Source organism: Pseudorca crassidens, chromosome 6 (assembly GCF_039906515.1).
Source record: "Pseudorca crassidens isolate mPseCra1 chromosome 6, mPseCra1.hap1, whole genome shotgun sequence".
NCBI classification, from domain to species: domain Eukaryota; kingdom Metazoa; phylum Chordata; class Mammalia; order Artiodactyla; family Delphinidae; genus Pseudorca; species Pseudorca crassidens.
The window spans coordinates 126,761,170-126,776,748 of record NC_090301.1 but is presented as its reverse complement, the minus strand read 5'-3'; the positions used below and the strand labels follow the sequence as shown (position 1 = coordinate 126,776,748).

Here is a 15,579-nt window from a genome sequence, read left to right as displayed (position 1 = left end):
TCCAGCTCCGTATTTCGTTCTCAAGATTGCTTTGGCTATTAGGGGTCTTTTCTGTTTCCATACAAATTGTGCAATTTTTTGTTCTAGTTCTGTGAAAAATGCCAGTGGTAGTTTGATAGGGATTGCACTGAATCTGTAGATTGCTTTGGGTAGTAGAGTCATTTTCACAATGTTGATTCTTCTAATCCAAGAACATGGTATATCTCTCCATCTATTTGTATCATCCTTAATTTCTTTAATCAGTGTCTTATAATTTTCTGCATACAGGTCTTTTGCCTCCTTAGGTAGGTTTATTCGTAGATATTTTATTCTTTTTGTTGCAATGGTAAATAGGAGTGTTTTCTTGATTTCACTTTCAGATTTTTCATCATTAGTGTATAAGAATGCCAGAGATTTCTGTGCATTAATTTTGTATCCTGCTACTTTACCAAATTCATTGATTAGCTCTAGTAGTTTTCTGGTAGCATCTTCAGGATTCTCTATGTATAGTATGTCATCTGCAAACAGTGACAGCTTTACTTCTTCTTTTCCGATTTGGATTCCTTTTACTTCCTTTTCTTATCTGATTGCTGTGGCTAAAACTTCCAAAACTATGTTGAATAAGAGTGGTGAGAGTGGGCAACCTTGTCTTGTTCCTCATCTTAGTGGAAATGGTTTCAGTTTTTCACCATTGAGGACGATGTTGGCTGTGGGTTTGTCATATATGGCCTTTATTATGTTGAGGAAAGTTCCCTCTGTGCCTACTTTCTGGAGGGTTTTTATCATAAATCGGTGTTGAATTTTGTCGAAAGCTTTCTCTGCATCTATTGAGATGATCATATGGTTTTTCTCCTTCAATTTGTTAATATGGTGTGTCACGTTGATTGATTTGCATATATTGAAGAATCCTTGCATAAACCACCCTTGATCATGGTGTACGATTCTTTTACTGTGCTGTTGGATTCTGTTTGCTATTATTTTGTTGAGGAATTTTGCATCTATATTCATCAGTGATATTGGCCTGTAGTTTTCTTTCTTTGTGACATCCTTGTCTGCTTTTGGTATCAGGGTGATGGTGGCCTCGTAGAATGAGTTTGGGAGTGTCCCTCCCTCTGCTATATTTTGGAAGAGTTTGAGAAGGATAGGTGTTAGCTCTTCTCTAAATGTTTGATAGATATCGCCTGTGAAGCCATCTGGCCCTGGGCTTTTGTTTGTTGGAAGATTTTTAATCACAGTTTCAATTTCAGTGCTTGTGATTGATCTGTTCATGTTTTCTATGTCTTCCTGATTCAGTCTTGGCAGGTTGTGCATTTCTAAGAATTTGTCCATTTCTTTCAGGTTGTCCATTTGATTGGCCTAGAGTTGCTTGCAGTAATCTTTCATGATCTTTTGTATTTCTGCAGTGTCAGTTGTTACTTCTCCTTTTTCATTTCTAATTCTATTGATTTGAGTCTTCTCCCTTTTTTTCTTGATGAGTCTGGCTAATGGTTTATCAATTTTGTTTATCTTCTCAAAAAACCAGCTTTTAGTTTTATTGATCTTTGCTATCGTTTCCTTCATTTCTTTTTCATTTATTTCTGATCTGATCTTTATGATTTCTTTCCTTCTGCTAACTTTGGGGTTTTTTTGTTCTTCTTTCTCTAATTGCTGTAGGTGCAAGGTTAGGCTTTTTATTCGAGATGTTTCCTGTTTCTCAAGGTAGGATTGTATTGCTATAAACTTCCCTCTTAGAACTGCTTTTGCTTCATCCCATAGGTTTTGGGTCGTCATGTCTCCATTGTCATTTGTTTCTAGGTGTTTTTTAATTTCCTCTTTGATTTCTTCAGTGATCACTTCGTTATTAAGTAGTGTATTGTTTAGCCTCCATGTGTTTGTATTTTTTACAGATCTTTTCCTGTAATTGGTATCTAGTCTCATAGTGTTGTGGTCGGAAAAGATATTTGAAACAATTTCAGTTTTCTTAAATTTACCAAGGCTTGATTTGTGACCCAAGATATGATCTATCCTGGAGAATTTTCCATGAGCACTTGAGAAAAATGTGTATTCTGTTGTTCTTGGGTGGAATGTCCTATAAATATCAATTAGGTCCATCTTGTTTAATGTATCATTTAAAGCTTGTGTTTCCTTATTTATTTTCATTTTCGATGATATGTCCATTGGTGAAAGTGGGGTGTTAAAGTCCCCTACTATGAACGTGTTACTGTCGATTTCCCCTTTTATGGCTGTTAGTATTTGCCTTATGTATTGAGGTGCTCCTATGTTGGGTGCGTAAATATTTACAATTGTTATATCTTCTTCTTGGATTGATCCCTTGATCATTATGTAGTGTCCTCCTTTGTCTCTTCTAATAGTCTTTATTTTAAAGTCTATTTTGTCTTATATGAGAATTGCTACTCCAGCTCTCGTTTGGTTTCCATTTGCATGGAATATCTTTTTCCATCCCCTCACTTTCAGTCTGTATGTGTTTCTAGGTCTGAATTGGGTCTCTTGTAGACAGAATATATATGGGTCTTGTTTTTGTATCCATTCAGCCAGTCTGTGTCTTTGGTGGGAGCATTTAATCCATTTACATTTAAGGTAATTATCGATATGTATGTTCCTATTCCCATTTTCTTAATTGTTTTGGGTTTGTTATTGTAGGTCTTTTTTTCTGTTGTGTTTCTTGCCTAGAGAAGTTCCTTTAGCATTTGTTGTAAAGCTGGTTTGGTGGTGGTGAACTCTCTCACCTTTTGCTTGTCTGTAAAGGTTTTAATTTCTCCATCCAATCTGAATGAGATCCTTGCTGGGTAGAGTAATCTTGGTTGCAGGTTTTTCTCCTTCATCACTTTAAATATGTCCTGCCAGTCCCTTCTGGCTTGCAGAGTTTCTGCTGAAAGATCAGCTGTTAACTTTATGGGGATTCCCTTGTGTGTTATTTGTTGTTTTTCCCTTGCTGCTTTTAATATGTTATCTTTGTATTTAATTTTTGACAGTTTGATTAATATGTGTCTTGGCGTGTTTCTCATTGGATTTTTCCTGTATGGGACTGTCTGTGCTTCCTGGACTTGACTAACTATTTTCTTTCCCATATTAGGGAGGTTTTCAACTATAATCACTTCAAATATTTTCTCAGTCCCTTTCTTTTTCTCTTCCTCTTCTGGAACCCCTATAATTCGAATGTTGGTGTCTTTAATGTTGTCCCAGAGGTCTCTGAGACTGTCCTCAGTTCTTTTCATTCTTTTTTCTTTATTCTGCTCTGCAGTCGTTATTTCCACTATTTTATCTTCCAGGTCACTTATCCGTTCTTCTGCCTCAGTTATTCTGCTATTGATCCCATCTAGAATATTTTTCATTTCATTTATTGTGCTGTTCATTGTTGCGTGTTTACTCTTTAGTTCTTCTAGGTCCTTATTAAATGTTTCTTGCATTTTGTCCATTCTATTTCCAAGATTTTGGATCATCCTTACTATCATTATTCTGAATTCTTTTTCAGGCAGACTGCCTATTTCCTCTTCATTTGTTAGGTCTGGTGGGTTTTTATCTTGCTCCTTCATCTGCTGTGTGTTTTTCTGTCTTCTCATTTTGCTTATCTTACTGTGTTTGGGGTCTCCTTTTTGCAGGCTGCAGGTTCGTAGTTCCCATTGTTTTTGGTGTCTGTCCCCAGTGGCTAAGGTTGGTTCAGTGGGTTGTGTAGTCTTCCTGGTGGAGGGGACTAGTGCCTGTGTTCTGGTGGATGAGGCTGGATCTTGTCTTTCTGGTGGGCAGGTCCACGTCTGGTGGTGTGATTTGGGGTGTCTGTGGACTGATTATGATTTTAGGCAGTGTCTCTGCTCATGGGTGGGGCTGTGTTCCTCTGTTGCTAGTTGTTTGGTATATCGTGTCTCACACTGTAGCTTGCTGGACATTGAGTGAAGCTGAGTGCTGGTGTTGAGATGGAGATCTCTGGGAGATTTTTGCCGTTTGATATTACGTGGAGCTGGGAAGTCTCTTGTGGACCAGTGTCCTGAAGTTGGCTCTCCCACCTCAGAGGCACAGCACTGACTCCTGGCTGCAGCGCCAAGAGTCTTTCATCCACACGGCTCAGAATAAAAGGGAGAAAAAGTAGAAAGAAGGGGGGGGGGGGAGAGAGGGAGAGAGAAGGAGAGAGGGAGGGAGGGAGGGAGAGAGAGAGAGGAGAGAAAGAGGATAAAATAAAATAAAGTAAGATACAATAAAGTTATTAAAATAAAATATAATTAAGAAAAAAAATTAAAAAAAGACGTATAGGGCTTCCCTGGTGGCGCAGTGGTTGAGAGTCCGCCTGCCAATGCAGGGGACACAGGTTCGTGCCCCGGTCCGGGAAGATCCCACATGCCGCGGAGTGGCTGGGCCCATGAGCCATGGCCGCTGAGCCTGTGCGTCCGGAGCCTGTGCTCCACAGCGGGAGAGGCCACAGCAGTGAGAGGCCCGCGTACCGCAAAAAAAAAAAAAAAAAAAAAAAAAAGACGTATAGAACCCTAGGACAAATGGTGGAAGCAAAGCTATACAGACAAGATGTCACACAGAAGCATACACATACACACTCACAAAAGAGGAAAAGGGGAAAAAAATCATAAATCTTGCTCTCAAAATCCACCTCCTGAATTTGGGATGATTCCTTGTCTATTCATGTATTCCACAGATGCAGGTACGTCAAGTTGATTGTGGAGCTTTTTAATCCGCTGCTTCTGAGGCTGCTGTGAGAGATTTCCCTTTCTCTTCTTTGTTCTCACAGCTCCTGGGGTTCAGCTTTGGATTTAGCCTCTGTGTGTAGGTCGCCGGAGGGCGTCTGTTCTTCTCTCAGAGAGGATGGGGTTAAAGGAGCCGCTGATTCGGGGGCTCTGGCTCACTCAGGCCGGGGGAAGGGAGGGTTATGGAGTGTGGGGCATGCCGTGCGTTCTCCCCTGGAAGTTGTCCCTGGATCCCGGAACCCTGGCAGTGGCGGGCTGGACAGTCTCCCCGGCAGGGAGGTGAGGAGAGTGACCTGTGCCGCATCTCGCACCCGTCTCTGGAGTTCCTTTAAGCAGCCCTCTTAATCCCCTCTCCTCGCGCACCAGGAGACAAAGAGGGAAGAAAGTCTCTTGCCTCTTTGGCAGGTCCAGACTTTTCCCTGGACTCCCTCCCGGCTAGCCGTGGTGCACTAGCCCCTTTAGGCTGTGTTCACGCTGCCACTCCGACCGAAGCCTGAACCTCAGCTCCCAGCCCCGCCTGCCCCGGTGGGTGAGCAGACAAGCCTTTCGGGCTGGTGAGTGCTGGTTGGCACCGATCCTCTGTGATGGAATCTCTCCGCTTTGCCCTCCGCACCCCTGTGGCTGTGCTCTCCTCCGCGGCTCCGAAGCTCCCCCACTCCGCCACCCGCAGTCTCCGCCCGCGAAGGGGCTTCTAGTGTGTGGAAACCTTTCCTTCTTCACAGCTCCCTCCCACTGGTGCAGGTCCCGTCCCTATCCTTTTGTCTCTTTTTTCTTTTTTCTTTTTTTGCCCTACCCAGGTACGTGGGGAGTTTCTTGCCTTTTGGGAGGTCTGAGGTCTTCTGCCAGCGTTCAGTAGGTGTTCTGTAGGAGTTGTTCCACGTGTAGATGTGTTTCTGGTGTATCTGTGGGGAGGAAGGTGATCTCCGCGTCTTACTCTTCCGCCATCTTCCCCGTCTCCTCTCCAGGGGATCTTTTAATTAGGTCAGCTTACAGGTTCCTACTGTATTACATTTCACTAGTTAGAGTTGCCTAATTGAAATTATTTAAATTTCAAGGCTGTGATAGTGAATGCTACAGTTCACCAGTTTTGTAGTTTAAACATACTGCCCTCAACCCCTGTGTGCCTCACTTTTGCCTGTCTATAAAATAGGGATAACAGGAAGCTCGACTCATAGGGTTCTTGTGAGGATTAAGTGAGTCAATGAATGTAAATGCTTGTAATACTATAAGTGCTTAGACTAGTAAGCACTTGTAGATGTTAGCCTTTAGTGTCACTGTTGGTTTCACTTCCATTCTTCATCTACGTGGACATATCACTATTGGATTAATCTGTTTCCTAGGGTTGAACTGCTAAAGGAATAGTGGGTCAAGGAGGAAAGTTAACACTATATGTGAGAATTTTAAAGCTAATTAGCTATTGGACAATATATTGTGAAGCATAGAAGAGAACAAGCAATACATTTCCAGTTGTAAACTCTAATTGTGCAAATAAACTTTAAGTTTGTTTAAAGGTTGCTTTTTAGAAGTTTTCCCCCTAGCATAAATATTTTTCCCCATAAAGACATAAGGTTAAAAATGAAGAGCAGGTTAGGTTAGCAGATTAAAGGTTTAATTTAAAAACGGTTTGCATGAATACTAAGAAGCTAATTAACTTCTAGGTGGGTTTTTCTTCTTAGCTGTCAGTGGGGATTCTTGACTCTCCCATTGTCTCTAGGCTCTGTGTGTCTCCCACACTCCTTGTCTGCCTGCCATCCTGATGAGCAGAATGTGCGGGGCTGAAGTGGACATTGGAGGCTGGAGGTTGCAGCTCCATTAGGATTCTGCTCTCTGCAGTGTCTGGGACTGTGGACCTTGGGAAGCTGCGCATCTTGATTTTCTCTTAGTGCCATCTTAGAAATGGAGGTGTCCTCCTCACTTGGCCAAGTCCAGTCACTGTCGCCTGTGGTGGAGGAGAGCTGGGGAGCACTCACTGCAGTCACCCCACCAGCGCTCCAAGGGAGGGGTGCAGTGCATGGAGAAACCTCTGGAAGGGTCCCATTCAAGTGAGCCATCTTTTTGCGTGAATGTTGGACTTCACAAACTGCTCCTATTTTTTCCTTCTTTTCTAGGACTTTATGGACAGCAGCCTGCCAACCAAGTCATCATTCGTGAGCGGTATCAAGACAATGACAGTGACCTGGCGCTGGGCATGCTGGCTGGAGCAGCCACAGGCATGGCCTTGGGGTCTCTGTTCTGGGTCTTCTAGAGTCCTTGGAACCTGGATGTGCATAGCTTCTGATACCCTGTGTGCAATAATATAATTTGCAGGGCATTTCTGTTTGTTACAAATGTTTTTAATAATAGTTTTAGTAGTTCTTTTGAAAGTAGTGACATCATACTTATAACTAATCCATATATGTACCATGGAGAAGGCTTTGGAGTGCTGTTAAAACGTGGACTATTTGGGGGCACTGGCTCATTCCAGGAGTTTTTTTATGGAACTCTCAGAATACCTTATTTGAACACACCTGTTTGGAAAGGGCATTTTCCTTTTAGAATTAGGCCTTAGTGTTTAAGGGGTAGTTATTTTAGTGTTACGCGAGTAACGTCGTGATGTATGAGTGGTGAGTGATTGTGGCAAGAACTGCAGCTGTTTTGGTTTAATGCCAGACTTTGAAACCTCAGACCAGACCTGGATGCACGTTACTTCAGGAGTCGTAGGCTGGAACCTTCCTGAGGCAAAGGCGTGATATCGCCACAGCCTCTGGGGCTCTGCAGGCTTCCAACAAAACCGACTGCTTAGGATGATGGGCGGGATGGCAGATCCCCCGCTTTAAAATGATGCTTTTCATTTTATTTTTACTAGTTTGTTTTTGGTAGTGATCTTGGAAAACATCCCAAATTAGGAGTAGGCTTGAGTCTCAGCGTTTTAGGGCTTTATCATTTAAAACTTGAACAAGACAAAACAATTACAAACAAGTGTGTAGAGGTAGATTTGCTTTATTCAGAGGCATCATGTTTTAAGTGTTTGAGTGTTTTTATTGCCACTTCAGCCTACTTATAGCTTAGTTTTCTACTTGTTGAGAAAGTAATATTAAGAGAATGGTGAGGAAAGTGGAATGAGAGCCATAGTTACAGTGTTATTGTTTCAGGGGATTGGGCTGCACTGAGGGTCCTCTTTCCCACCCTTCTGAAGGCTGCTAAAGAGCCCGTTTCCTGTCCTGTGCAGGACTGGGGCACTGTGGCTGTCCCTGAGCATTGGGGTGCGTGGAGCCCTGGTGGTGGCATGGTGGGGGAGACTCAGGTTACAGATGGGAGTTGCGGCCTAAGGACATGAATGACCTGCTCAGGGTTATTACTCCACCTGACCAGGACACTGGCCTTGTTTTCATTCTTGACTCAAATGTCACAGAGAAGCTTAAAACCATTTAATTTGAGCCCCAACTATGTGTGAAGCTCTGGAAGACTTCGTGCATTTTTCTTATTTCTTTATTTATGTAAATTTTAAAACATCAGTTATTCCAGTTTTCTGTCCTGCATGCTTTTAAAAATGTACTTTTACAAAGGCAGTTCAGCGCATTGAAGGTCTCTACTCCTGTACTCCATGTGACCCAATTTTCCATAAAATACACTCCTAATAGCACAAATTCCGTTTTTATTCTATGTGGGCAGTTACATACATAGTCTTTTGTTTCACTGATCAACCCACTCCATCTCTAAGGCAGACTTAAATAGATCTATCTCCGTATGAAACCAGATGCCAAATGAACTTTGTGGTGACCACAGGTGTGTTTTCCTAGCCAATTCTATTGCACTTGTTGACACTGGAGAGTCTGTTTCCAGCTGAAAAGAAGTATACTTGGCTGTCATCTCTTTGGATGTTTGACATGGTGGAAAGTTGCCAGATGTGATGTGTGACGACACTGGTTTTCATGGTTAAAAATGTTGCTTTAGTTATTTTACATCGTATGTAGTAAGAATGGTTCTTTTCAGGTGGTAATCATTATTCGAGCTGTATGTTTTACTTACAAAATACTAAACTCAGTTTTTAATGTTGCATCATTTTGAACTTGGAGTTACTGGAACCACTGGTACTGAGTTACGTCAGTGAAACGCCTTTGAAGCAGATGGTCTCCTTGTGTTTCCCTGGCTTCCCTCTGACAGAAGGGGGAGAGCTATGGACTGAAACTCGTGCACACGTGTGCCCCCCCATCTTCAGTCCCTGTCCCCAGCGGGGCCAGTCCCACTGGGCAACTGTAGTTGAGTCTGGAAGTTCACTGTCACTAGTGACTTGATCCTGAGAGGAAATGCATACTCTGTATAAAGATGGGCTGAGATACTTCATTTCCCTGGCCCCAGCTCTCATAGATGCTAGCGCTTAGGTAATCCTAAATCAAGAAGGTGAGTTGGAAGGAACTTGTTCAGGTTTAGTCAGTATTTTACTTCCATGTGTACTTTTAACTGGTTGGCTGTTGACATTGCACACATGCCAGTTGGCTTGTTTCTTAGCTCTGTTCTTTTAATTCCTTGAGTTAAATTCAGGGTCTTAGATGTAAAGAGAAGGGAGAGACCCGTGGTTGTTTCAGATCATCATTCATGAAACGGGCCAGACCGGGACACAAGATCTGGATCATGGGAGAAGTTCCTGCCATTGAGACAGAATGACCCACATTTATTTTCTACATTACTTGTGATACTGTGTGATCTTTCTCCTTCCCAAGTTTATGTAGACACCAGCATGGGATGCAGTTCCATTTTTTTCTCCTAGGGTTGATCTTTTTTTCTGATTGCTTGCCCGTCTCTAGTATTCTGTTGTGTCCTCAGAACCTATTTTTCCCTGTATATGCAAATTGTATGTTTATAAGTGAAAATGTTAATACATTAAATGATTGTTAACCTTAAAGCATATTTCATTGACTTCTATTGTTTTTTTAAAATTCAATTTATTTAAACTATAAAGATAAAAACGGTTCATGCGTTTCTCCCATCCCCACCCCCTCGCTCTGACAACCATGAATCTGGTTTTGTTTTTTTTTTTCATTTATTTTCTAGTAACACAGTCAGCTTTTTCTGCTGCATCACAGGCAATAAGAATGCCTTTTATTGAGTATTCCATAAGTGCTAGGGAATGTATTGTCACATCAGAAAACAATAACTTATTAAATTCCTATATTAACTCCATAAGGGGTGTATTATCCAAGTTACTCTGGGTTAAATTCTTTTCTTGGGAGCGCACAGGTAGTAACTGAAACAGATTTATATCTGATATTAAAACATATTCTTTTTCCCTGTGCCACGTGTATATGAGAGTAATTTCCACAAGAACGTCGCAGGGGTCAGTACTTCTAGGATGACTATTAAAAAACTGACAGTATCTTCCTCAACCAGATCTACTTGGCCTTGTGGGTTCAGTAACTTCTCCAATATCTTTGGGTACACGACTTTGTGTTTTTGTTGTTTTGTTTTAAAAAATTATTTACATTTTTTTTTCATTTCTGCATTACCTCACTCTCTTCCTGGCTAGCTTTTCTGTTTATCTCGCCTGTTGCAGACTTTGATTAAATTGTGATGTGTGGTTGCCTGTAATAGTTTAAGATTAGGAATCTCATACTAGAAGCTCTGGGTCTGTTGGTTTCATTTCTTTAGGGAAGAAGTCTCTAGTATTTTGCCTGGGGACACTTATTTCTGGATGTCGGGTAGGGGAGACACTGCACACAGCCTTTGTAAGCCCTTCTACTTTTCAGCTGGACTTTATCTCATCTTCCATCATGCTGGCCCTTGCTGCCTCTGGCTCTTTTTTTTTTTTTTTTTCAGTTTTTGAATAGGCTATACACACACACACACACACACACACACACACACACACACACACACACACACACACACACACACACACACACACACACATAGCTTCAAAATGAAAGAAAGGATTCAGTAAAGTTTCTTGCATCTGCCCATTTCCTATCTTCTCTTTGCTTAACCACTCATACTGGTTTATTTATCCTTCATGAGTTTTTCTTCATGCATATATAAGCCAGTACAAAGATAAATTCTTATTTTTCTTCCTTTTTTACAAAATAAGGGTAGTATATACACCAGTGGTACTCAAACTTCTTAGTCTCAGGATCCTTTTACAGTATTAAATTTTTGAGGCTTCCCAAGAGGTCTTTAAGGTGAGTTATATCTATCATTATTTACCATATTAGAAAATAAAATTGAGAAATTTGAAAACTTTCTTAAGAAATGGTAAACCCATTATATTTAAAAAATAGACTTGATAAAAAATATTTTCCAATACAAAATCAGTGAGGCAGAGTGTTTTCACGTTTGAAAAAGTTTAACATCGGGCTTAATAGCTGGATTTGCCTGTTTGCTTATGCGTTCAGTCTGTTGTTACTTGTCTTTTGGTTGAAGTATAGAAGGAAATACAACCTCACATAGATACATAGTTGGAAAGGGAGGACTTTGCAGACCCTCAGAAAGGGTCTTGGGTACCCTCAGCGTTCCTTGGATCATACCATGAAAACTGCTGATGTATGCTGTTTTATCCTTTTTTTTTTTTTCACTTAACATATCTGAGGTATTTCTATATCAGCACGTAAGGAACTTGCCCATTCATTTTATTTGTCCTGTAATTCATCCAGTACCCTTTTACTTTTGCTAAGAATGCTATAATGAAGGATACTGTACAAAAGTGACTCATCCCAGCGTGGGACTCTTGGAGGTACTGTGTTCTCTTTGATAGTGTGCAACTAGTGGATGACAGGGTTCCCTGGAGCGTAACTGTCTTGAGTGCCTCCAGGATGACACCAGGGCCTGGGACTGGGTGTTAGAGAACTGTATGCACAGAGGCTGACTGCTGTGATAAGCCACCGCAGGAGCTGAAGGCCAAAAGCTCTGCTGCTCAAGCCGCGTCCACTGTGGTTTGCTTGGGAGGGAGACTTCTGCCCCAGGTACTCATTTGGAGACCGCAGCTGCCTCTCTTGGGTGCCGTGGAGTCCTCAGGGAGCTTCTGCATCCTGCTGGCAGTGAAAGATGGTGAAGACACAGCCCGCTCCTCAGCTTGGCAGCGGTGCCCGAGGTTCTGCTCTCATTCCAGTGGGGAGAGCTAGTCACGTGGCCCTGGTGCCATGCAGGGGGTCTGGGAGGTGTAGTCTGAGCTCAGGAAGAAGTCGCCCTGGCCACAGCTGCCGCTGAGCCGCAGTAAATGGTAAATACTGATGGTCCACTATCTTCAGCACTCAGTGCAAGTCAGGCTCCTATTCACCCTCATTTGCACAGTATTTACTGATTAGTGAAGTGGGTGGTAGCAAATTACATGTAAATTGTTGGTTCACGTAACACAGATGTCATTTGGTCACAGAGTATTTTCTTTCCCTACTTACCAACTGATGGGCAGGTTTGCACCTAGAGAAAGACATTCACCCTGTCCAGCAAGGAATATAGTCATTCCAACCGTTTGTTCTTTAATACGTTAAATTCGCTCATTCCATCAAGTATTCACTGAGCATCGTGGCTCCTGATTATTTCCGCCCCCCCCCCCACTTCCCTGTGAGTTACACATTCTTGCCTGTTGCTGTGTGACCTCCAGGGTCTCCTCCCCCACTGGGAAGAGTAGACCCCCCTGCCTCACTTGGGATGTGGGGTGTGGCGTTCTTCGGCTCAGGAACATCGAGGTCCAAACTCTGGTGCCTAGGTGCTGACGAGAAATGCGTGTTCCTGGGACTCAAGCCCAGAAAGTCCTGAGAAGGTCCACGGGGGGCTGGATTCTGCAGTGCCACCAGCCCCCAGGGGTTTGTCCAGGCTTGACTCTCCCCTGGTCCTAGCTCCCCCAAGCCCTGCCTGTCCTGAACACTTGTTCCTTCCTTTCACCTCTGCCAGGAGCATCTCCCTCTTGCACTTGCAGTGCCTGCTGACAGCCTAGGAAGACTTTCTCCCCTTGCAGCTCAGCACGGTGATGAGAGGAACGACACAATGGGGGACGGGTGTCCGGCACTGGCTTTTTCTCTGCCTGGCTGGTAGGAAATCAGGTCAGAAGTGCCTCCCCCTGGACCCCAGGTGGGCTGGTGACTCTGTGTCATCCAGGTGACATTCCTTAACAGGGTCACCCCCCAGTGGGCAGTGAGCCTGGGGTGCTCGAGTGGCCTCTCCGGCAGGGCAGGCCTGGTCTTTTTCAGTTACCTGTCAGAGGCCAGGTGAGCACCTCCTGGGCACAGGGAATGTGTTCTGGGTGCAGTGGGAGGCTGAGGCCTAGGGTCCCTGCAGGGAGGTGTCCTGGGCAGTGTGCGTGGAGACTGTTCATCCCAGTTTTCAGGAGCTGCCTCACCTGTCCAGATAGGCATGGTAGGTACAAGGGTGGGCTGCGACGGCTCTGCAGACATGCAGAAGGGACCACAGGGAGGACTTGGGGCCACACTGGGGGAACGTAGACAGCATGGGCTCTCCAAGTGTCAGCTACTTCTTCCATAAAGTAGGCGTAATGATGAGAGTCCCGCCCTGGAGGACACACGGTGAGCAGTCATCCCCTTTCTTCCACTCCACTCCTAGATGGTGGTTCCCTGTGCTCTCAGGTCACCAGCAGCCCCTGGGAACCTATCAGAAATGCAGATTCTCTGGCTCAGCTTGGACTCTTTGAGTCACCAACCAGCCCTCACGTTGATTCCAGTGCAAGTTCAGATCTTGAGAACCACCGGTCTAGAATGGACTCCCCCCGCCCCGCCCTCTTCCATCCTTTCCTCTTCCCTCCCCCACCTTCCTTCTCTCCCCATTGGGAGCAGCTGCACTTCATCCTTGCCACAGCCGGATCTGAGAGTCACCACTGGGTGTCAGAGCAGCCCCAGGAATGTCCCTGCTGTCACACCTTCTCTCAGCCCCGCCCCCCACCCCCCAGTCCCTGCTGTCTCCCAGGGCTTCCCAGACTGAGCCCAGAAGAAGAGGAAGTGCTTGAATTCGGGTCTGGTTGCAGAGTCCCAGAGCCCTGCACCCGTGCTCCCGCTTCCTCGTCACGGGCTTGGGCTGGGCCGCCTGCTCCACGGCTCTGCCTCCAGTGTTCCTTGGGGCCTCAGGCGAGGTCCTGAGAGGCTAAGGGGCCTGCCTGAGGTCACCCCTGCGCCTCTATCAGGGCGAGGGCTTGGCCCGGTCCTTCCCTAACTGCCCGGGGTGAATCGTCTGGGCACCAAGGTAGCTCACCTGGCAGCACCCATGTGGTAGGGACCAGGGCAGCCCCTCCACCGTGTAGGCTGTCATGAGGGGCGTGAGGGTACAGACAAATCCCACTCCTGCCAAACTGCCTCTCGCTCATTGTCACAGCCTGTAGAGGGTGCAGACGGCGGCGTGGTCAGGGGAGGGGGCAGTAGAGGGTGGCCACTGGGTTTGGCAAGTGGAGGTCATCAGTACCTTAACTTGCTTCAGTGGAAAGTGGAGAGGATGGGAGTGGGTTTGGGGCAGGGCCTGCACACAGGCCCACACACCCTCCTGAGCTTTCCCTCCCCAAGCCCGTCATGGCAAGGGCCTGGCTTCAGGCATCAGGGCCTACCAGCCGGCTCTGAAGCTCCTCTACCTGGGGATGAAGCCTCTGAGCGCACCGGGTGATGCAGGCTGAGCATCCCGGGCAGTGTGGTGCATGCGGGCTCCGTCTACTTTGAGACCCTTGCCGTGAGCAGCGGCCTGTGGCACACGAGGAGGACGAGGGGTCCGGGTGGGCACACCTTGGCCTCAGGGAACTACACACAGACACGCGCAGCTGTGCACACACAGAAGGGGCACGTGTGCTCTCCAGACGGCATCCTCCAGGAGAGCTCCACATCCAAGACTGGAGGGGGTTATCACCATTCTCGTCACCCGCTGCCAGGTTCAAGTCTGGCCCTGAGCTGTACCTGCTCTGTGAGCGTCTGGGCCAGGCAGTCGCTGGTGCCCGTGTGCCACGTGCCACAGGGTCTGTAAGAGAAGCCTGATCACCAGTGCAGGGAGGCGAGTGCCCGCTCAGTGGGGACCAGGAGAGAGAAACCTGGAGAGAGTAGGGCCCGGCTATCTTCTTTCCTCCCCTCCTGCCCTCCTGAGACTCAGCAACCTCATCTGTAAAATGGGGACGTGGCCGCAGCCGCCCCGGGGGGAGCTCAGCTTGTGGAGTTAACACACAGGAGACGCTTTGAAAGAGGGCCCGGCGCAGGTGAGTGCCCTGTGTGCTGCTCCTAGGACTGTTTTCACAGGTGAGGACACCGAAGCCCAGGAGGGTAACCCAGCAGGGGCTCCTGTGACTGGGACTCCTTCCCCTCCCAGAAACGGCTTCCAGCATGCTCTTGTGGCTGGCATGGAGCTGGGTGCTCAGCAATGGTGGAATTCACTAATAACATTCTGTTGAATATTCAGGGTTGGAAAATAGCATCTTATTAGAACAACACTTGGGCCATCTGCAAGGGAGTGGCATCAGCTTGCCCTGGGCTAAAACCTTGGCCAGTATAGACTGGCTGGCCAGTTTTTCCAGGCCACACCGTGAAGCAGTGGAAACCCTGGTGCCATGTAATGGGAAAGGCCTCTTGTCTTTCCCATTAGCTGTGGAGTCCTCAGGCGCTGCAGAACCTTCCCATTTCTCACAGCATTCAGACTGAACACCTTCCCAGCACTGGACCGGCCCAAGCCTCCCTTCTCTTCACCTACAAGGGGCTTCTGGCCTCTGGTCCTTTGCACTCACTCTTCCCCCTGCATGGACACTGTTCCCTGCTCCAGAGTCCCCCCCCCCTTGCCCCCACCCCGCTGCACTTCACTCTTTGCACATGCTGTTCCTCACCCATGGGCATTGTTCCCTGCCCCAATGTCCTCCCTCTCTACCCAATTCTGAACCCTTCACAGCACACATCTGCTCCCCAGTTAGCTCTAGCTCATCCTTCAAATCTCAGCCAAAGGAGCATTTTCTCAGGGAAGCCCCCTGACCTTG

General features: G+C 45.9%; 1 protein-coding gene across 4 annotated transcripts in view; it reads left to right on the top strand.

The window, feature by feature from the left end:
• The window catches only part of PLEKHB2 (pleckstrin homology domain containing B2), a 49,667-nt gene extending 40,113 nt beyond the window's left edge, over positions 1 to 9,554 (top strand). For all 4 annotated transcript variants that reach the window (XM_067742314.1, XM_067742313.1, XM_067742312.1 and 1 more), the window contains one exon: positions 6,776 to 9,554. In XM_067742314.1, the coding sequence (XP_067598415.1) occupies positions 6,776 to 6,967 (192 nt within the window). In that variant the 3' untranslated portion in view covers positions 6,968 to 9,554. The remainder of the gene's footprint in view (positions 1 to 6,775) is intronic.
• The last annotated feature ends 6,025 nt before the right edge of the window (positions 9,555 to 15,579 follow it).